This window comes from Piliocolobus tephrosceles, chromosome 16 (assembly GCF_002776525.5).
Source record: "Piliocolobus tephrosceles isolate RC106 chromosome 16, ASM277652v3, whole genome shotgun sequence".
Taxonomy (NCBI): Eukaryota; Metazoa; Chordata; class Mammalia; order Primates; family Cercopithecidae; genus Piliocolobus; species Piliocolobus tephrosceles.
In genome coordinates this window covers 18,315,123-18,336,972 of record NC_045449.1, presented here as the reverse complement: position 1 = coordinate 18,336,972, position 21,850 = coordinate 18,315,123, and the positions used below count along the sequence as shown (strand labels likewise).

At 43.2% G+C, this 21,850-nt stretch overlaps 2 protein-coding genes across 2 annotated transcripts; both read right to left on the bottom strand.

Moving 5' to 3' along the window:
* Window positions 1–2,082: 2,082 nt before the first annotated feature.
* Window positions 2,083–6,539, bottom strand: LOC113219895 (zyxin-like). The gene is made up of 3 exons (XM_026448027.1): window positions 6,511–6,539; window positions 3,594–4,471; window positions 2,083–2,287 (listed from the first exon to the last, which is right to left on the bottom strand). Exons 1-2 carry the CDS (start codon window positions 6,537–6,539, stop codon window positions 3,667–3,669), a joined length of 834 nt encoding a protein of 277 aa, XP_026303812.1. The 3' UTR covers window positions 2,083–2,287; window positions 3,594–3,666.
* A 9,881-nt stretch (window positions 6,540–16,420) lies between these two features.
* On the bottom strand, window positions 16,421–19,955 carry LOC111526172 (fasciculation and elongation protein zeta-2-like). The gene is given in 5 exon segments (XM_026448029.2): window positions 16,421–17,595; window positions 17,597–17,634; window positions 17,636–18,030; window positions 18,033–18,139; window positions 19,118–19,955. Coding segments are annotated over 5 exon segments (1,059 nt in total). The 5' UTR covers window positions 19,378–19,955; the 3' UTR covers window positions 16,421–17,336.
* Between the last annotated feature and the right edge of the window lie 1,895 nt (window positions 19,956–21,850).

Genomic DNA, 21,850 nt, shown 5'->3' with positions numbered 1-21,850 from the left:
CCTCATTCCTATACTAATACTGTGCCTTATTTTATTCTTCATCCGTACGTCCAAATACCAACCATAGGCCCCGACCTTAACGGCTCCCCTTAACAGCAGGAAGTAGCCAGACAGACCACGGCGCCCCTTATCACTATTATCAATAACAGGTTGGACTGTTTGGACGAACGGAGGCAAGATGGTGCATTTCCGGGTTCTTCATCCCCCAACTTTTCCCACGCGCGCAAAAATGCAGCCAGCGCCCGGGAAGGTGCAGACCAACCGGGCATGTGCCAGGTGACGTCAATCCGAAGAGACCAAGATTTACCTGGTCGCACCTGCGGAATGCCCCCCGACATGCCCGTGCCCCGCCTATTGCCCTCCCACTCCTAGAAAAGCCGCTCTCGGCCAGTGCGCCACGCGGCCTTCCTGAGTCCCTCACTCCTGTTGGGACTGTAGGAATTCCATCCGAGAGCCCCACCGGGGGACTCTGTCGGCCTTCTTTGCCGGAGGCCGACAGACCTCTTCCCCACACCTTAGGTGACCAAAATAAATTTGCAGTTTTGCTCCTACCCTTGCCTGGTCGCTGGTTCTTTTGTGCTCGCTCTGGTGGTCTTAGAAAAACAAATTACTTTAGTGTCACAATTATTCTCTAAATTTTATATAAGCTTTACATACATTTAGTATTTTATGGATAATGATACTATATTTGAAGCTTGAGTATAACTACAAAATATCTTTTTTTATCCCAAGACATTTAATAAAAAGAAATAATGTTAACGTAGAGCAGATTAGTAGACGAAATGAATGACAGATGGGGAATTGCTATAAGCACTATATTTCACTCAGGTCATTTTAAAACCAGCAAAATAACTACCAAATCATTGCATTGGACCAGGCGCGGTGACTCATGCCTGTAATGCCAGCACTTTGGGAGGCTGAGACAGTTGGATCATCTAAGGTCAGGAGTTCGAGACTAGCCTGGACAACCTGGTGAAACCCAGTCTCTAGTAAACAAAAAATAAGCCAGTCCTGGTGGCGCATGCCTGTAATCCCAGCTACTCAGGAGGCTGAGACAGGAGAATTGCTTGAACCTGGGAGGTGGAGGTTGCAGTGAGCCAAGATCGTGCCACTGCACTCCAGCTTGGGTAGCAAGAGCGAAACTACACCTAAAAAAAAATATATATATATATATATATAATTACATTGAATTGTATGCTCCAAAATTTTCTTCATTCTCGACAATAAATGGAGATAGGTGATTATAAGAAGACAATTCAATATTGCTCGAAAACATGCCAGGAATTTCACAGGAAAAATGTTTATAACATAGAATATGAGCTTAATGATAAGAAACGTCTTTGCTCTGTTCAATACTGAATACTCAATTCCAATCACTGGGCCTGGTATGTGAAAAGAGTTTCTTGGTTTAAAAAATTTACTTAAGTTGTCAATGAGTGAGGGAAAAATAAGACAAATATTATGGTATACTACATACAATACCAATAGAAATTGTGGAACAGATTTTACATTATAAATGCCGATTTTACTTATAATCTATACATAAAAGGAAAATGAAATTAGGTTTTTATTAACTAGAAGCTGTTAAGAGAACATGGACAGAAGTCTTCTATTTTCAAGTGCAAAGTTACTAACATTTAAGAAACAACTTAGATATATGATAAATAAAAATTTTGTTGTGCAGTAAAATTAGAGTGCAAGACAAACCATAATCTGTACAAAGAATTAAAAACCTAAATATGTCAATGGATCGTAAGTATCAAGTGACAACAAATGAGTAGATTTTTATAGGGCTCTTGACCTCTGCTTATTACATTTAAATATTGCAAAAGAAAAAATAATTCTCTTGGCAGGTTAATATTTGGATTTTATTGATCATATCACTTATGCCATGGGTCTCCAAAAATGTTCTGGGCTACATATATGCTCTGCATATGAATCTTGGAAGAACACTCATTTACTGTCAACAGTAGTTGTTTTAAAAAGTAAAATGACATTTTATGCAGCATTTTATTAGTTTCCTGAGGCTAGGAACAGAACAAATGACCACAAACGGAGTGGCTTAAGACAATATTTATTTTTTCACAGGTCATGAGGCTAGAAATTCAAAAGGGAGGTGTATGATTGATTTCTTTGGGAGGCTTTCAGGTAAAATCTCCTTCTTAGCTTCTGGTGGTTTCCAGCTGTCCTCGGCATTCCGTGACTGTAGGCAGCATAACTCCAGACTCTGCCTCCCTTGTCCCTTGGCCATCTTCCCTGTAGGTCTCTATAGGTTCCCATGGCCTTTCTGTAAGGACACAGCCATTGGCTTTACGGCCCACCCTAATGCATTGTGACCTCGTCTTCATCAAGTGTATCTGCAGAGACCCTGTTTCCAAATAGCTTAACATTCTTGGGTTCCAGGTGGACATGACTTTCTGCAGGACACTACTTGCATGGGAGATATGCATGTATTTTTTAGAAAATAATGAGTTCTGCCTCTGCTATAAAGCTCCTTTTCTTTTCATTAGTGTTATTATAAAATAGCATGGACAGTTGACAGAGCTCTAAGTAGTTCTGAATAGCAACAGCATGGGAAACAAATGGGGAAGTGGGAAGAAATAAAATTTGACAGGTAAATGATAGGCAGATGATAGAAGGGCATGTACATCATGCTAAAAAAAGTGATTGCTGTTTTGTGACAAGGAAGAACAATAAAAATTTAGAAATATTTATTAGGTGTCTATTCTGTGTCAATAACGTACAAAAACATTCTGGGGATAAAGAGCTGAAAAAGGTATATGGCTTCATGTGTATCACAGTGCAACAAGAAACCAATTCCTGAGACAGAAACAATTGGTAAAGGAGCACATTGGGGTTTGTCAAGCTTGAAGTTGAAAAAAATCAAGTAGAAAACAGGTCTAGCCAAGCTGAAATGTTCCTAGTGTAAACAAAATAATAGGATGAGTATCTCCTGATATCTCCGTGGGAAAGCATGAAAAGATGACAGGAAATAGGATTCAGAGTTTTGCAACATTGTAAAGTGTTACCAGCGTTAGGAATGTTGTGAGATGAAAGAAAATCATTGGAAAATAGAAAGGTCTTTGGAGTTGTAACTTGGTGTTGAATAAAATCAAGGAGAGACGGAGGAAGAAAAGAATATACCAACCCGAAGAGCAAAAGTCGAAAATACAGAACTTAAGAGAACATTTCAACTTTAACTGAGGAATGTTCAGTGAAACAACAGAGCTCTCCCCACCTCTTCTCCCTGTCTGGGTGGTCTTCTTTCCCACTATCTTCTTCCCCTCGCCCTCTCCCCACTGTATTTTTTTTTTTCTTTCTTTCTTTTTCTGAGATGGAGTCTTGCTCTGTCATCCAGGCTGCAGTGCAATGGTGCGGTCTCAGCTCACTGCAACCTCCACCTGCCTGGTTCAAGCGACTCTCCTGCCTCAGCCTCTGGAGTAGCTGAGATTACAGGCATCCGCCACGACGCCTGGCTAATTTCTGTACTTTTAGTAGAGACTGAGTTCTACTGGCCTTGTGATCTGCCTGCCTCAGCCTCCCAAGGTGCCGGGATTACACGCATGAGCCACCGCGCCTGGCCTTGTCCTCACCGTCTTCTTTCCCACCGTCCTTTCTCCCTCTCTTCAGCGTTTTCCTCCACCTTCTTCTGTACCACACTGTGTTCTACCAGCACTTTCTCCTCACTCCGCAGTCTTCTTCCCCTCCTCCTTCTCCCCGATCCCACTTTCCAAGGTCTTTCCCACCCTCTCCGTCCCCTCCTCCCCCTCTCCCCGCAGTCTTCTGGGCCCCACAGTCTTCCGCCCGCAGCCAACACTGTTCAGTTCTGAGGTAGCGGCGGGGGCGGGGGCAGCCGCGGTCGCACAGGCAGCGACTTTGCGGGGTCTCCAGTTGGCTGCTGGGGCGGCGCTCAGGGGCCCAGCTCAGGGGCTGCCTGGGCGCAGAGACACGCCGGGCGCAGGGACACAGGCGCGCGCACGCGTGGAGGGCTTCTAGGTGAAAGGCAGTGGGAGAGCGCGGAGAAGGGAGAGGGCGAGAAGACGATCCGGGGAGAAGGCGGTGGGGAGAGGAAGCGGGGAGAGAAAAGCGCGGCAGGAAGTCGCTGCTGCGAGAAGGTGGGGAGATGGAAACGGGAAGAAAATGGTGGGGAGGGGAAGAAAACAGTGGAGAATAAGAGGCTGGGAAAGAAGAGGATGGGGAGAGGAGAAGATGGTGGGAAGAGACCGCGGCAGACAGACGCTGCTGCGAGGAGGTGGGAAGACGGGAAGAAAACGGTGCGGGGTGAGGAAGAAAACGGTTGCGGTAATAGGCCGGGAGAAGACGGTGGAGGGGCGGGGAGAAGAGGGAGCGGCGGAAGACGCTGCTGCGGGAATAGGCGGGAAGGTGGAGAGGGGAAGCGAGCGGGTGGAGGGTCGGGGAGGCCGTGGGGAGAGGGAGCTGGGAGGAAAAGGTGCCGCCACAGGAACCGGTGCTGCGAGGAGGCGGAGAGACAGGGAAAGAAAACGGTGGGGAGGGGAAAAAAAACTGCGGAGGAGAAGAAGGTGCGGGAAGAAGACGGTGGGGAGAGGGCAGCGGAGGATGCGGGAAGACCGCGGTGGGGAAGGAGGAGGGGAGAAGACGTTGAGGAAGGAGAGGGGAGAAAAGGTGGGGAAGGGAGAGGTGGGAAGGAGCAGGGTGGGGGAGGAGAGGGGAGGGAAAGGGCAGAAGGTGGGGAAGAAGACGGTTGGAAAGGGGAGGGGGGAAGAAAAGGGTGGGGAGGGAGAAGGGAAGAGGGCGGGTTGGGGGAAAGAAGAAGGGAGGGGAAAGTGGCGAAGACGACGTTGGGGAAAGAGACGGAGAGCGGAAAAAGATCGGTGGGAGAGAAGAGGATGAAACAGGGAACGAGGTGGGGAGAGGGGAAGAAAAAGGCAGGAAGACGGGCTGAGAGAGAAGACAGTGCTGGGAGAAGAGGGGAGGGCGGAGGGAGGGAGCAGGGAAGCGGTAAAGACGGTGGGAGAAAGTGGTGGGGGAGAGGAAGGCAGTGTGGGAGAAGAGTTGGGGGAAAAACAAACAGTAGTGATACTAACGTTTAAACGTCGTCTTGGAGCGAAGGAAGCAAGTGCTGCTTTAGAGTCCCGGCCTAACTTTGTTCAATAAATTCCCACTTCCAAATATTTTGCGATTGCAGTGTGATTCATTTTTAGTACTTAGATCCAGAGCAGTCTCGGATTGTTAAGTGACAGTGCTGTCAAATTGCATGCTGTTCACCAGCTATAAACGAAAACATCACATTTCCTTGAAGTGCACTTTAATATGTAATTCAAAGACTTTTCCTAGAGGCTCATTGGGGAAAAAATAGAGGTGTGTACCTTTGGCATTGAACATGGCATCTCTGATTTTAGACTGCATTTGTTTCCCCAGATCTTTAAGACTGTGGCTGAAACATGACTGTGAATACGGCATTCATTTTGTGAGCAGTGCATATTATTTTAGCAAAGATAGGATAAACTGATAAGCCTATAAGAAAATGTGATTAATTCAATTAATTCACTCATACAAATTTAGGTTTCCTTACTGTAAAAAACCCAGAAAGTTGAATTGCCTTAGTCTTTTAACATCATGCTTAGAGTCAAGAGAATTTGTCAGTGCAATCCTGTAATGCTGGTGTTGCATTATGCCTACATAAAATACACGTTAAATCTAAATGTTACTTTTTTATTTGGCATTGTAGAACTTCATAGAAGTTTATGTGAATTAATACAGGTGAACTTGACATAGATAATTAATTGGCGTATGGTAACTTATTGCTTGTAAAATAAGCAGTTAAATGTAAAGATGTAAATACATTTTATATTACCCTATAGTTTTTAAAAAATATTTTGTTTTGTATTCTAGTTTAAAATCCTGGAATACCTACTGATATCTTATTTCCCGTGAAAGGTCTTCAGCTAACTATATTGTATTTCCAAGCAAATATCTGTACCAGAACATCAAGTGTAGAAATGAAGCAAAATCTGTATTTTAGGACAGTTGCAGTGGCTCGCACCTGTAACCCTGGCATTTTGGGAGGCCAAGGCAGATGGATGGCTTGAACTCAGGAGTCCCAAACCAGGCAAAACCCTGGCTGTACAAAAATATACAAAAATTAGCCGGGCATGGTTGTTGCACGTCTTATATTTTATTCAATCAAATTGAAGGTTTCATTTACACCTGGAAAACAAAATGATTTAATGTACTCATAGAAAAAATAATTAACCTCATGCCCAAAAGGGGTTTTACAGCACACGTTCATTCATACTATCAGACAGTGGGTTAAACGTGTCTGAGCACCGCCTATTGAGTCAGGAACACAAGTCAGTATCCGCACTAAATATTACCCAAGCTTTTCCCATCTGTAATACAGAGTAGCGTAGATAACTTCATGGACTTCATCTCTTTGTTGTGGAACACTAACATGACCTCCTCATATGTAATTAATTATCAATGCTGCTCTTAAATAGATGTTACCATCTGGATATTTACTAGACTTACCATGACTTAACTGCAGATATGTGATCCATATCTAATGTGTACTATACTAATTCTGTAATCTTTGATTATAAAGTCTCACATGGTGGTTTTGGTTTTAAAATACCTCTTGGAGATCAGGTGGTTTGTGTTTTGTTTTTGTGTTGTTATTTTACCGTGAAGTAACATGGATAAAGATTCTGGAAGCACAACTGTGCACAGCCACCCAGTGAAAAGGTCCATTGTTAGTTCCCTCCATGCAAGCTTTGGGTATTTAACACAGCATCAGGCATAGGCAACCTTTGCAACATTAAAACAGGAAGTTGCAATTTGAGTCATTCTCAGTCACTGACAGTCTCTATGTGCAAATTTAACAGCATGGTCACTATATACACATAGGACAGTGTTGGGATTGGCTTTTTAAAACAAATTATATCCTTTTGCCAAAAAAGAAAGAATGTGCATGGTAATAACTGCAAGTCACCATGCTTTCTTAAGAAAGACAGTATCTGAAAAAGATATATGAAAAAAACTACATTTGCCTCTTTAAAAACATTCTATGTTATTGTGGAAGCAACGTCACAGAAAAAATGGTTAGAAGAAATCTGAGTCAGCATGAAATAAAATATTTTGAGGGTTATTGAACACTGTTCATTTTCATGAAAATAGAACAAGGTTATTTATTTAGCACAGGTATTTCTGTAATTGTGATACATTAGCAAAATTAGCTGTATTCTGCAGTGCTCGATCTTGCTCTGTGTGTGAAATGGCCTACCACTAATACAAGGAAATTGGTTGTGAAACATGTACTGTAGAATTAAGTTCAAAATGTATCTGTGCCTAAATCACTTTATTTTGTTAAATAAAATTTGGTTTCCAACATTTTTTTTTCTCCAGAAAAGCACAATCTGCTAAATTCTTAACCAAGTGGAAGAGAGAAAATGTTCAAGAAAAACAAAGCAATTGTGCACGTCACACTATAATTGAAAGTGTTCTGATGCTGAAGCTATGTCCAGTATTTTAAGCTGCTTTTATACAGAGTGATTACTTGTACATTAATCTCAGAAGATTCTAGATAGAAATTCAAAGGCCTTGGGCCCAGCCAATTAAATGTGACTCTCTGAGACAATCCCAGTGATACTTACTTTCCCCTGTTCCGATCATTGATCAGATGGTTAAGGATGCATGAAAGATAGATGATTTTTAAAAACAAGATAATGTTATTTAAAATATCAGTGTTCGGTGCTTGCATTTGCAAAGAACATAAATATTAGATGATACTGAGGACATTCCTTAATAATCAGCAAAGGTAAATGTATTGTTTTTTCAATACAACAACAATACAACAAACAAAATTTTGTTGTATTTTGTTTTCAATACAACAAAAGAACAACAATGTAGTGTTGTTCTTTTGATTCTGAAAAAAACAGAGAGAGTTACCATGAAATTATTAATATTTTACTGACCTTTGTTACCAAATCACTGAATTCAAAAGCAGAATTGCCGAAGTCACTGGAGTTTGATACTTCAGGATTGATGGTTTTGGTTGAATTCTTTAAAAAATCAAATAAAACTATAATTACATGATATAAACAACTATGCTCATTTGTTTCAATAGAAATTAAATATAGCTGTATTCTGCAGTGCTCAATCTTGCTCTGTGTGTGAAATGGCCTACCACTAATACAAGGAAATTGGTTGTGAAACATGTACTGTAGAATTAAGTTCAAAATGTATCTGTGCCTAAATCACTTTATTTTGTTAAATAAAATTTGGTTTCCAACATTTTTTTTTCTCCAGAAAAGCACAATCTGCTAAATTCTTAACCAAGTGGAAGAAAGAAAATGTTCAAGAACATTTACAGTATTAGGTATTCTTTACAGTATTCTTAGGTCCTTACAGTATTCTTACAGTATTTTTAGGTCAAAGAGTCAATTGGATGGTTAACAATACTACTTCCCAGTCAATTTCTTTGTCACTGTTAAGATAAATCTCCAGAGTTTGGATGGTTTTTAAAATAAGATATGACTTGTAACTTACATAGATATGAATTTGATAGTTATATTTTGATTTGTCATAGACAAAATACTGAATGATAATAGAAAATTGTTTCAACATGTCAAATTAGTTCCATGGCACCTGCAGTTCTGTAACTGTTAGTACCGGTGGGGAGGGGCCTTTTTTTTTCTTAATTCTCAAGCCCATAAGCAATCATTGACAATACTCAATTCTGATTCCTTTTCTTGGGGCCACATAAAATTTAATATCTGTCTCTATTTCTAGAAAACTCTAGAAAAACTTCCTATCATGAGAGAGTCTTTTGTCAGACAATATAATAGTTTTTCAGGGATGCAACTGTTTGGATAGGTATTTTCAGTTTGGAGTTGTAAAATCATGTTCTATCATCTCAGCTATTCCATATATCAGCAGTGTTTTGGACTGTGACATAACAATTTATTTTTCATTTTATTCACTTGGAAAAAATCAAATAAAAACTACGCTGTTGGTTTAGGAATCAGAGTATTTGCTGTTTGATACAGAGTGGGAACACTGCAATGACTTCAAGAAAGTGATGACATTCTTCTAGACTGAAAAATGCATGTGTCCTTGACGAAATAACAACTCTCTTTCTTGTACAGATCTTGTACACTCAGAAACTGCCTATTCAGAACATGGCACATCATAGAGACTTTAATAATTTTTAATACTTTTATTTGCCCATGTTTTCTGATTGTTCTATTTCACTGTGAACTCTCAGTACCAACAATTAATAACAGATAATTTGGAGGCTGGTGTTTAGAAGTGATTGATGACACCGGTTACAGGTATCTTTGTTTCTTCTCCACTCCATTCTGCGCTGCAACAAAAAATAAGACATAAGTAGAGACATTTTATTTGCAGTATAGAATACATTCAAATTAGGTGCTTGCACAGACATTTTCCCAAATATTGCCATTTCTCTTTTAACACATAGGTCCTTGGTAAGCACTGCTTTGTAACACCAGTTTAAAATAGTTCTTAATTCTTTCCATCTAACCATTTACAATATAAAATTTCAAGAATGGCACAAAGAAAAAATTTTTCATCAAAACAATATTATCAGACAAGAATATTTTTATAAGATAACTTTGTGAAGTCAACAACAAAGCATCACAAATGAGAGAAAATTTCAAATGAAATTTTTTATGAGGAATAAATGTCAGATTTATGCTTCTGATAAAGACAGACCAGGTATCCTAGAATATTTTAAATTAGTTTTTGTATGTAAAATAACATTTTAAAACAAATCAGGGCCAGGCACAGTGATTCATGCCTACAATCCGAACACTTTGGGAGGCCGAGGCGGGTGCATCACTGAGGTCAGGAGGTCGAGACCAGCCTAGCTAACATGGCGAAACCCCGTTTCTACTAAAAATACAAAAATTAGTAGTGGCATATGCACCTGCAGTCACAGCTACTCGGGAAGCTGAGGCAAGAGAATCCCTTGATTATCAAAGGCAGAGGTTGCAGTGAGCTGAGATTGTGCCACTGCACTCCAGCCTGGGTGACAGCAAGACTCCATCACAAATAAATAAATACATAAAATAAAAATAAAACAAATTGGAGGTAATAATTTAATTTTTTTAAACACTAACTGAGTTAATGCAAAGCCAAGAATTGTCAGGCTGAGATTTGGAGAGAAACAGCATCTAGAGAAATAAGAGCTGCTTTGCCCTGGAGCCATTTGTTACTTCAGATGGGATATCTACCAGGTTGTGTTAAACCTCTGCTATTCTTGCAGAGGCCCCCAGTTTGGTCATGGATATTAAAGGCTGCTGGTGCATTAAAGCAGTGAGAAGGAATCAGAATTCACCCAGTCACCACAGCAGGCTGGCTGCTCTCCACCTGAGTGCCCCAAAAAGGTTCCAACTCCAAATTTTTATGAAAGTAATTCAGGACTTGACTGTCCTTATCCTTCTAGCATGAGCAAATAGCAATCATTTGAGAAACAAAACATTATTCGGACCTCTAAAGACAGCCAAAATCAGTTGTTCACACACTATATTTTGTACGTTTGCTCAAAGATATGAGGGTCAATGAAAAAAAGACACTGTGAGAAGGAATAAACAGACGCCAAGGAAAAATAAAAAAATGTGTCAAAGCAACTAGAATTACTATATTCAAAGACATGAGGTCAAGCCTGGAAACTTCAAGCAGAAAGTGGAAACTAAAAGTGACAGGGTAAAAAAACACAAAAATTCTAAGACTAAAAAATGTGAGGAAGAAAAAGGTGACTCAATAAATGAGTTTAACAGCAAATGAGATACAGCTGAGTAAAGAAGCAGTGAATTGTAATCGGTATCACAAGAAACTAACCAGAAAAAATATGCATGTTTATACATACATTCATAAAGATATATGGATACAAGAGCTTAAGAGTCACTGAGGATATTTAATAATAAAATCCAATATACACTGAAGAAAAGATGAAAATAAGAATGGGACAGAAAAATATTTAAGGACCCAATTGCTGAGAATTTTCTAAAATTAATGAAATGTAATAACCTGCAATTTCAGAAAGACAAACTCTTGGTAATGAAGCTGCAGAAAACCAAGAAACAAGTAGAAATTAGTAGAGCTTCACTGTAGGTATTTACCGTATTAAAATTGAGTCTGATAATTTGGAAGAAGTATATGAGCTGACTCAAAGCAATGATGACAAACTCTATGTGTGTTAACATAAGTAACATATTTGCATGAAAAATTAAAGAAAATGGAAATTCATGTGAAGAGTGATATTAGTTTTATTAAGCTCTTTAATATCTGATTTAATAGATTATAGCTGGATTATCATATTTAACTCCACATTTAATCTGTTAAAATATGTTATTGAGTTTAAACAAGTGTATGAAAAAATCTGGTCTCACAGAGAAAAATAGTTGGCTTAATTTTACTCTAAAATCTGTCGTTTCCATCTTATTAAGTTTTACCCATGCCCAATTTTATAATATCACCCGTTAGACATTGTTTCACAGAGTTAAGCAGATCTTTTAAATGTTGACACATTTCATTATACCATGTCAAATAAACAAACAACAGCTTTGTTAAGTCATTGCCAGCCTAACCAGAAAGATCTTTAGGTGTTTGGACAGCAGTCTGGCTCACAGTAGTTAATAAAGTTTCCCAAAATTCTTGTTTTTAATTCAAATTTTAAATTTTATCACTGACATATAGGATATTTCAGTTTTTCTTGAAGTGAGAAGCTCAGTTTTTCACTTTTATTCAGTCTTTACCATCTAGTAAATGTCACTTCTGTTCTTCCATAAGAAATCTGGAATCCTCTGGGACTACTTTCTTTCTCTCATACGCCAAACCAATTCATCAGTAGATCGTGTTGGTGATTCTTTTAAAACATATTGTGAATCCAAGCATCTCTTACAGGTCTACTGCTGCCACCCCACCCAGCCACTATCATCTCAGGTCTCGATTAGTAGTAGCCTGTCCTTCTAGATGCTTTTTACTCCTTGTATTGTCTGTTCCTTTTGTCTTTCCATGAAGCCACCTAGCTGATTTTTCAAAATATTCATTTAAAAATGTCACCCTTTGGCTCACATTCTTTGAATGGGGGAAAAACTCATGTTTTCTTTTTGTAAAAAATAACTTTTAAGTTCAGGGTACATATGCAGGCTCCATAGGTACACTTGTGTCATGGGGGCTTGTTGTATAGATTCATCATCCAGGTATTCAGCTTAGTACCCACTAGTTTTTCTTCCCACTCTTCTTCCTCCTCCCACCCTCCAGGCTTCAAAAGGCCCCAGTGTTTGTCGTTCCCCTCTATGTGTCCATGTGTTCTCATCATTTAGCTCCCACTTATAACCTTACTAAGGATAATGGCCTCCAGCTCCATCCGTGTCCCTGCAAAGGACATGATCTCAGTTCTTTTTTTAATGCTGCACAGTATTCCATGGTGTATATATACCACATTTTCTTTATCTAGTCTATCTTTGATGGGCATTTGGGTTGATTCCATGTCTTTGCTATTGTGACTAGTGCTAGAATGAACATACACATGCATGTGTGTTCATAATTAAATGATTTCTATTCCTTTGGGTATATAACTGGTATTGGGATTGCCTCATTGAATGGTATTTCTGTCTTGGTCTTTGAGGAATCACCACTGTCTTCCACGATGGCTGAATTAATTTCCACTCCCACCAACAGCGCGTAAGTGTTCCTTTTTTCTCCACAACCTTGTCAGCATCTGTTAGTTTTTGACTTTTTGGCAATAGCCATTCTGACTAGTGTGAGGTGGTATCTCATGGTGGTTTTGATTTGCATTTCTCTAATGATCAGTGATGTTGAACGTCTTTTCAAAGGAAAACACATTTTTCTTGCACTGTTGAGCTGATTACCATCAGTTCCAAACCTCCCCCCTTACTCTGCTCGCCGGCGTTGCCTTGTCTGTGGCACGGTGTGAAACTTCATCTGTAGCATCTGCTAGAGGGACGCTGGAGAAGATTGGGGCTCTTTCTAGTTCTGAGTGTTCCTCTTACCATGCCCTTGTGGGGGACTACAGCCAACAGTGGCCATCACCTCTCTGGGGACAGAGCAGGTCACAGGCAGCACGTAGGGGAGCAGCTTCCCAGTGTTTTGTCAGTGTAGCACCTCAGCAAAATTCTCTGCTATCAAGCAGGCCACATCCTCACCCTCTCCAAGGAGGTCTAGCGCTCAGTTCTGGTGTGTGCAGAGGGGATTCTTCCAGATTGGTTTCTTCTGCAGTGCTTGCCTGAAGCTCTGGAGAGTGCGGTGGCAGCTCCCTGATTTTGCTGTCCCTATTCTGTGTGTGTGTTTGCTTTGCCTTTCACAAGTTTGTCCAACCCATAGCCCAGGGCTGCTTTGAATGAGGCCTGGCACAAATTTGTAAACTTTCTTAAAATGCTATGAGAATTTTGGCTGGGTGCCCAGTGGTTCACGCCTGTAATCCCAGCACTTTGGGAGGCCGAGGAAGGCACATCACTTGAGGTCAGGAGTTCAAGACCAGCCTGGTCAACATGATGAAAACCCATCTCTCTCTACTAAAAGTACAAAAATTAGCCAGGTGTGGTGGCACATGCCTGTAATCCCACCTACTCGGAAGGCTGAGGCATGAGAATCGACTGAGTCTGGAGACAGAGGTTGCAGTGAGCCGAGATCATGCCACTATTCTCCAGCCTGGGTGACAGAGTAAGACTGTCTCAAAAAACAAAACAACAGGCTGGGTGCAGTGGCTCATGCCTGTAATCCCAGAACTTTGGGAGGCCAAGGCAGGCAGATCACGGGGTCAAGAGATCGAGACTATGCTGGCCAACATGGTGAAACCTCGTCTCTACCAAAAATACAAAAGTTGACTGTGCCTGTGCCTGTAGTTCCAGCTACTCGGGAGGCTGAGGCAGGAGAATCCCTTAAACCCAGGAGGCGGAGGTTGCAGTGAGTCGAGATCGCGCCACTGCACTCCAGTCTGGCAACAGGGTGAGACTCTCTCAAAAACAAACAAACAAACAAAACAACACCAACAAAAAACCCACAACAAACAAAAAATCACTATGAGTTTTTTTGTGATTTTTTTTGTTTTTTAGCTTATTAGCCGTCATTAGTGTTCATGTGTTTTATGTGTGGCCCGAGATAATTCTTCCAACGTGGCCAAGGGAAGCCAAAAGATTGGACACCCCTGCTTTAAGAGATAAATCCCTGATAGTTAACAGTTATTTATGTTCAATTTCCCTTATTCAAATTACTGTGCAGTTTCAGTCTCCTGGTTGGACAGTAACTGACCACAATATCTTCCAAGGCCCTGCATGATTTAGTTCGTGGCGTTGCTCTGAAACTGTCGTCTACCATCCTCCCCTTGTGCACTTTGCTCTGGCCTCACTGATGGACACATTCTTCCTAGAACATCCTCCTCCTTACATTTGTCTTACTTTTTGCCTAGAATCTTCTTCTTGCTATTCAAATGTCTCATTAGCAGAATTTTCCACATATGATATAAAATAGTGCTTCCAATACAACACTTTCTCTCTACTTTAGTCTGCTTCATTTTTCATAAAAGTTCTTGTCACCATATGACATGTTACAGTCATTTATTTCCTGTCTCTCTGACTCTTGTTACTGGAAAGTTATGCCCTTGACAGCATACACAGTCTGTTTTGTTCCTGGTTAATCCTTGTGCCTGCACCTCCATATAACCTAGCACAAGCGACTGAGAGTTAATGAATAAATGAAGTGTAGTATACTTCCTAGATGAGAAAACTGAGACTCAAAAGTGACAAGTACCAAATCAGTATAACATAAAAGGAGTTTAAGCTCTTTGGGGAGAAATGTGGGTTTAAATGGGGGTTTTGCTACATCCTACTAGTGTAATGTACATATATTTCTCAAATTCTCTGTACCTCATTTTCCTTATCTGAAACATGTGGATTAAATGGTAACTAGTTTATACTGTGGGTATATAGAGTAAATAAATTATGTATATAATATGCCTAGTACAGTGCTTGACACACATTAACAATTCCACATATTTCGTTATTTGTACAATTATCTGTAGCTGCAAAACTATAAATGCAGTCTTGTTATCTTTCTGGAGAGATAGCAAGAGAAAGATTAAGCTTATAAAATGTCTAAACGATAAAAACTATATTATTGAAGTAAAATGCCTAAACAAGGGCTGCTTTTAATATCAGCTAATTAGTAGCTGCCTGATAGTAAGAAACGACTCTAAAATCAAGTAGACAAGAAAATGGTTGAGGAAGCTGACCAAGTCCTACACTATACTGCACGTTCAGTAACCGTGTCACAGCAGTGATGCCATATTACTTTTCTTTGATTGAATCGTGGCATCACAGATGAGAACCAAGGGACTAGATAGATCATAGATAGATACACACATACATGCAAACATTCGCACATATCTACATATGTAGATAGACACATCCATATATGGATGCATAAACGGATAGAGAGATTTTTTAAAACTGCTGAACAGAAATCCATTGATCTCTGAAAGTGAAGGACAAATACTGTTGTATAAAGAGTCTTTGAATTAATTTTCAGCAGATATAGATCTTTTTGTGTTGAAAGAGAAGATCACTGTTGCCTTTCTTTTGTAAACACAGGTCTATGATTGACTAAAGCGATTATATGAAAACTGAGCATTTTCATTCTGTATCTAGTTTTAGAAATTGAGGGGAACGTCTATTGTGAAATATTTAAATTTCTGAACCTAGTTTACCTTTGAAAATAGGCCCTGGGCCGGGCGCGGTGGCTCAAGCCTGTAATCCCAGCACTTTGGGAGGCCGAGACGGGCGGATCACGAGGTCAGGAGATCGAGACCATCCTGGCTAACATGGTGAAACCCCGTCTCTACTAAAAATACAAAAAAAAACTAGCTGGGCGAGGTGGCGGGCGCCTGTAGTCTCAGCTACTCGGGAGGCTGAGGCAGGAGAATGGCGTAAACCCGGGAGACGGAGCTTGCAGTGAGCTGAGATCCGGCCACTGCACTCCAGTCCGGGCGACAGAGCAAGACTCTGCCTCAAAAAAAAAAAAAAAAAAAAAAAAAGAAAATAGGCCTTACTTGACGCCGAATCATTCTCTAAACACCACATGCCTTACTTGACTCCATATCGCTCTCTAAACATCATGTGGGGACCTCTTGCCCTTCTCCTTTGAATGTAATGGGTATTTTATTTTGGTTAAATATTTTCTAGCAGACCCTTGAATCACCTTGCTTGGATATTTCCATATCAGCCTCCTGACTAGCTGGGACCACAGGCATACATCCCCATGCAAGGCAAATTTTTATATGTTTTGTAGGGACAGAGTTTCGTCATGTTGGCCAGGCTGGTCTCACACTTCTGACCTCGAGCAATCTGCCCACCTCAGCCTCCATGGATTATGGAGAGCACTTTTCTTTTCTTTTTTTTTTTTTTTACTTCTTAAAAAATTTATTAAATGCCATTGATTTGATTGGAACCAGCAAAAGTCCTCATGATATTGATGAATCCATAAGTAGCTGTATCTAGAATTCACACTTAAGAAAAACACACAGGCATGAATAAAATATGACACCGTAATGAGAATGGGCAATTCTGCAGTGTACACTTTGTCAAGCACCTCAGAGGATACGAACTTTTAAAGTACAAATTCTTCACAGACACCTGAAGCAGAACATTTGAAAATCAAAAGTTAAACAGTACAAGATTCTAAAAGTGAATGGCAATTTAATGGTTAAAATTTGACCAATGGTTAAACAAGCAGCAAGCTACAAAATCCATCATCACCAACAGTTTCCAATGTTCACTAAGTATTAAGCCAAAATAATGCATATTCTGGTTTTGCTTCTTCAAGAGCAGCCCAAGTTTATTATGTTTCAATCTCTGAACAATACTGGTAGGTAATATTTATACTGACAATTCTCACAAAAATCAGTGTTGGTTCTTGCCATCACTGAATTTATAGTATAACTCTCCCAAGGCTTTAATCTAGTTCATCAGTGCACTTTAGATTAGAAAGCCATAAAAACAAATGGGCATACGGTCAGTTAATGAGAAATATAACTGCACATGCACAATTAATATTACTCTCTTACTCTACTAAGAGAACAGTTCATAATTATTAGTAGATTTAACAAAAACCATCTCTAGAATTCAAAATAGTGCCCATATTTCCGTTGGTTCTATAATATAAAGAATTAAGTGAAGTCAAGATCTGTCAATACTAAATCAAACCCAAGTTCAAACGTGCTGAGTTTCCAATAGCAAGAAGGCAATGGTAGCCAGCTTTCAGAATAATGCTGTAGGAAATCTAGCTCGGAGCCCACTGTAGATAAAGTTGCTGGTCTATGTAGGACACAGAATTTTCAGAATATAATCAGTTAACAAGCTCGGAACTTTTTCACTGTCCTCCTTCATGGCACGAAGAATTTTTGTTAATATTTGAAGATCTTCAACAGATGGTGGTCTGTTTTTCTTCTCGTAAGGAATGACTGTAGTCAAATATGTGCCAGGCATATGACTTCTCTCATTCTTCCCATTCTGAGAGCTGCCATTTTTTAGCTTCTTTTTTTTTTTTTTTTTTTTTGCTGTTTCTTTGTGCTCTCTGTTTGTTTTGCACTTCAATAAGAACAGAAATAAAGAAAGCTGTTTTTCACTTCCTTTTCAAACTCCAGTTCATCTCGTAAAGCCAACTGCTGCACCAGCTCCTCAGAGTACTCCTTAATGGCAGTCTCAATTTCTTCTAGGATTTCATTTAACTCAGACACTGAGAGCCTTTTCACTCTCTCTTCATAACTGCTGGTACTAGACCTCTTAAGAGTTTGAATTTCCTGGGAAAGCATTGAAAGTCGATCTGACTGTGTAGGGGTTTCATCATCTTCTGGGTCCGGTGATTCCTGCATCATTTCTTCAATTTCTTCAATAACCTGGTCTGCCGTGAAGAGGGGCTCATCACTAACACAGGAGACGATGATTGAGTGCATATCCAGCTGTTCTCTCAGCTCTTCATCATCTGACGTATCAAAGAGCAAACTGTCACCCCTTTTTCTGAGAGGTTCAGAGTAAGCAAGTGCAAGGTCCTAGTATGCGATGACTTCCAGTCTACAGGCATCACATTCCCATAATTATTCGTCAGGGCATTCCAAATCCTCCTGTTGTGTGGCCCAGTTCCAGTACCGGTCTGTGGACCAGGGGTTGGGGACCCCCTGACCTAAAGCACAGCAATATCCGAGTAAAACAATTATCAATTCTACCTAGTGAAAAGGGAGCTGGAACAGATTATCAAGCAATGCTGAGTATGTTTCTGTAATATAAAAGAAACAATGCCAGTGATGACCAGGTCCCAACTCCATCAGTAAGCAGGGCCCTTCGTTTTCGTCTCTGTGGCGGCTCGCACTCTACCAGGGCTCTCGGATGGGTCCCACAGATTCCTGTGCCCTAAATGCTGCCTCGCTCGTTGGTACTTATGCACAGGCAATATACTCCACCTTGAAAGTAAGACTTTTTTCCACCTGCCAGGCACACTCCCACTCATCAGTCAGATCGTTTGCACATTTCTCTATAGTCTTTCCTGACTCTCCCCCAGACATACGCTTTTAAGTCTCCCACATTTGGTGCATATAACCATTGCAGCACTAATTACATCCATACAAATATTTGTTTACACATCTATCTCCCATCCTACGTCGTGTCCTAACTTGGGAGGGACAATGTCCAGTCGTTTTGGTGTTCCCTGTGCGAGGCGGCGCCTGGCACTCAGCAGGTGCTTAATAAATGCGACTTGAGTGAATGAATGGCGACACACGTGCCACGAGAGATGCCGTCTCAAACTATGGGCTCTGCACTGGCGATTCCCCTCTAAAGCAAACGAGGGTTTGGTTTGCAGGAAGGAGGGCGGGAGGCCCCGAGGCGGAGGTTTTCAGGGCGCTTGGCGGGCGGGGGGCAGGGGATTTAAATCGCTGGGCGAGCAGAGGCCGACGGCCCGAGGAGGGAGGCGAGAGGGCGAGGATTCCCGCGTCCGTGGAGGCGGAAGGAGAGCGTGGGGAGGAGCTGCGGTCGGAGGGCCGGCGGGTCGGGCGAGGGGCAAGGGAGGCTCCCGCCCGCTCCCGGCCGGGGCCCGCACTCACTCGTTCCCCTGCAGCAGGCTGCACTCCGTGATGGTCCGCACGGCCCCCCTCGGGGGCTCGGTGCCCGGATCCGAGGGGCGGAAGCACAGGCTCAGCTTCTCCTCCAAGCTGCAGGCCAGGGCCGGGAAACCGTCGGCGCCCCCGCCCGCCCCCGCCCCCGCCCCGGCCTCGGGGCTCGCGTTACAGTTCTCCTGGTCCAGGAGGCTCCGGGCCGGCTCCTGGAACTCATAGAAATCCTGCCAGTCCCCGTCCGCCGCCATCGCCGCCCTGGAGAGCACTTTTCATCATTCTGCATTATATGCCCCAGCCCAGCCCAGGGGAACCTGGGAGGTGCTCAATCCTTAATGCTGGCTGCCCCCTGGGCAGAAGAGCTCTTGGCAGCTCTGTGAGCCCACCTCGGTGACCCTGGCCTCTGCCCTGGGGAAGCTCTCATCCCTCTGGATTGCCCATCTCCCCTAGGACCCCTGTAGCCCCGAAAGGCCTTACTTGACACTGAATCGTTCTCTAAACACCACATGCCTTGACTCCATATCGCTCTCTAAACATCATGTGGGGACCTCTTGCCCTTCTTCATGACCTATAGGGCAGGGCCAAGAGGAGGAAGCAGACTCAGAACACACAAAGGACTCCCTGCCTCAAACGGCAGTCAACCCACCGTCAGCACTTCTGGAAGGAAAGGAGGAAGGTTTCCTTCTGCAGAAAGCTCCTTTTATGCCTTGTTTCTGAAACCAGGAAGGGTCAGCAGAGCCCATTGCACCTGTGGTGCCTGAGTCACTATCTGTGCCCAGGATGTGTGTCTGACCACAGCCCCCACCCCCAACCCGGACTCGATGCTCCCTCCAGCTGGAGTCCTGGGCTCCTGACATGGCCTGGCCTGTTTGTCCTGCCTTGGCCGAGTATGGGAGGGCCTTACCTTGTATTCCCCGGGGTTCTCAGTCTTGACTTCCTCAATGTCTAGAAGGAGTGAGCACGCCCCGTCCCTCACCGGTGGAGGGAATTCCTCTGTAAACCCTGCGAGACAGAAACAGACATAACGCTTTAGTGAGACAACACAGGGCGACCCTGGGAGGATCAGAGCCTAAGTAATGGTTCTGGAAGTCTCCAGCCTTTGGCTCCTCGGTTCCCAGGGAGAGGCAGGCCTCCTCCGACAACTGAAAGTGTGGAGGAGCACTCTGACCTGGACCTTTTCCTTTTTTCGGGTCACCAGGACGCGTCCATACCCCTGAGCTAGGGGTGGCCCAGGTCCTGGTATTAGGTTTTCTCCCAGAAAGGCGATGCTTGCATGGATGGGCCAAAAGCCTGGAAACCAGGTCTGGTGTCCTGTGGGTGAGGACAGGGTGCCACCCACCCGCTGAGAGGCAGACAGTGCCAGGTCACGGCCATGGGCACCTGTCTCCTGGCTCTGCAGAGAGCAGTCATTGGGGCCACTCCCTTCACCATGTTACCTTCTTGCTGTTCTTATATTTTGGCCAGTCTCTAAGCATCTTCAGCCACTTGTCAGTGGTTTTATTTCCTGACCTCCTTGCTGTCAGTGAGCCAGGATGGAGTTAGCGGAGCTGTCTGGCCTCTCTGGTAGTGGCCCATGGATGCTGGGTCCTGGACTCCAGGAACTGGAACGAGCCAGGAAAGGGCAAACCCTGGAAGGTTGAGACCCTCTGATAGAACGGGCACCAGTTGCTTGGCCCCCTGATGCCAGGAGTCAGCTTTCTCAGACCACAAAACCCTGTATTTTGGTTGTTTCCAAGCCTTCAGCTGGGATCCTGGAATAAGAAGGCAGTAAGGCAGTGACTTCTGAGCAAGACTGTGGTTCTTGGTTTGGGTTTTGATTGAACCACCACGGAGACAGAATCTTGGGTTCAGGTGGAGCAGGAGCTGCCATTTCTCCCAGTGACAGCTTGTCACTCCCAGTCACCACCACCTCAGCCCACAGGCCACCACCCCTTCTGCCTCGCCCACCAGCCCTGGTTCCCTATCCCTGGGGCAGCCTCCAACGCAGTAGGTACAGGCTCTTATCTTTACCTCCAGGGCACTGACAGGAGCCAGCTTCCTCTCACTGTAAGGCAACTCAGACAGAGCTGAGGACATGCCTGGGCCAGGAGCCATCCCCCTTCCTAAGGGGGCATTTTTAGCGCTCCCATTCGCCCTAAGTCTCAGACCGGAGGAAGGCACAGGGAAGGAAGGCAAGGACTTCCCTGTGGAGCTGGGCACCTGGTCCTCGCGAGGCACCAGGACCCTGGAAAATGCAAGCTCGAGACTGGCCTGGAGGGGACCACTCGGGGCCCGCGAGGGGCCTCAGGCTGCACAATGGGAATGCTCCTCCTGGGCTAGAGGCGGCACCCTCTGTGGGAGCTGAGAAAGTCCAGTCCTGAGACAGGATGGGTGCCGCCTAGGGTGGGTTGCCGAGCCCTGACTGACAGCAGTGCCTTGGGATTGAAGGCGTCACCCACCATTGTCCAGGATGCGTGGACTGAGAGCTGCCCAGTGCCCTGAGGACACACCTGGAGCCCTTCCCACCTGACACTCCCCACGGACCTTGCAGGGTCTGACCTCCTAGTGTGCACCTGCCTCTCCCTGCACGCTGGCCACTGACCCTGCCTGTTCCCCATCTTTCCCCATCCTGCCTGGCCCAGAGTCTGTGGCCCTCTCTCTGGCCACTCTGGCCTTTCTGTGACCCTCTTCCTGCCAGAGCCTAGGCATGAGACTCCCAGGTCTTTCTCTGGGCTGCCCAGCATG

Coding starts and splice junctions, on each gene's coding strand:
- LOC113219895 (XM_026448027.1), bottom strand. CDS start 6,539: ATGGATCACATATCTGCAGTTAAGTCATG. Junction 4,472..6,510: donor ATATCTGCAGTTAAGTCATG/GTAAGTCTAGTA, acceptor GCCTCCTCGCAG/CACCGGTTCCTGTGGCGGCA.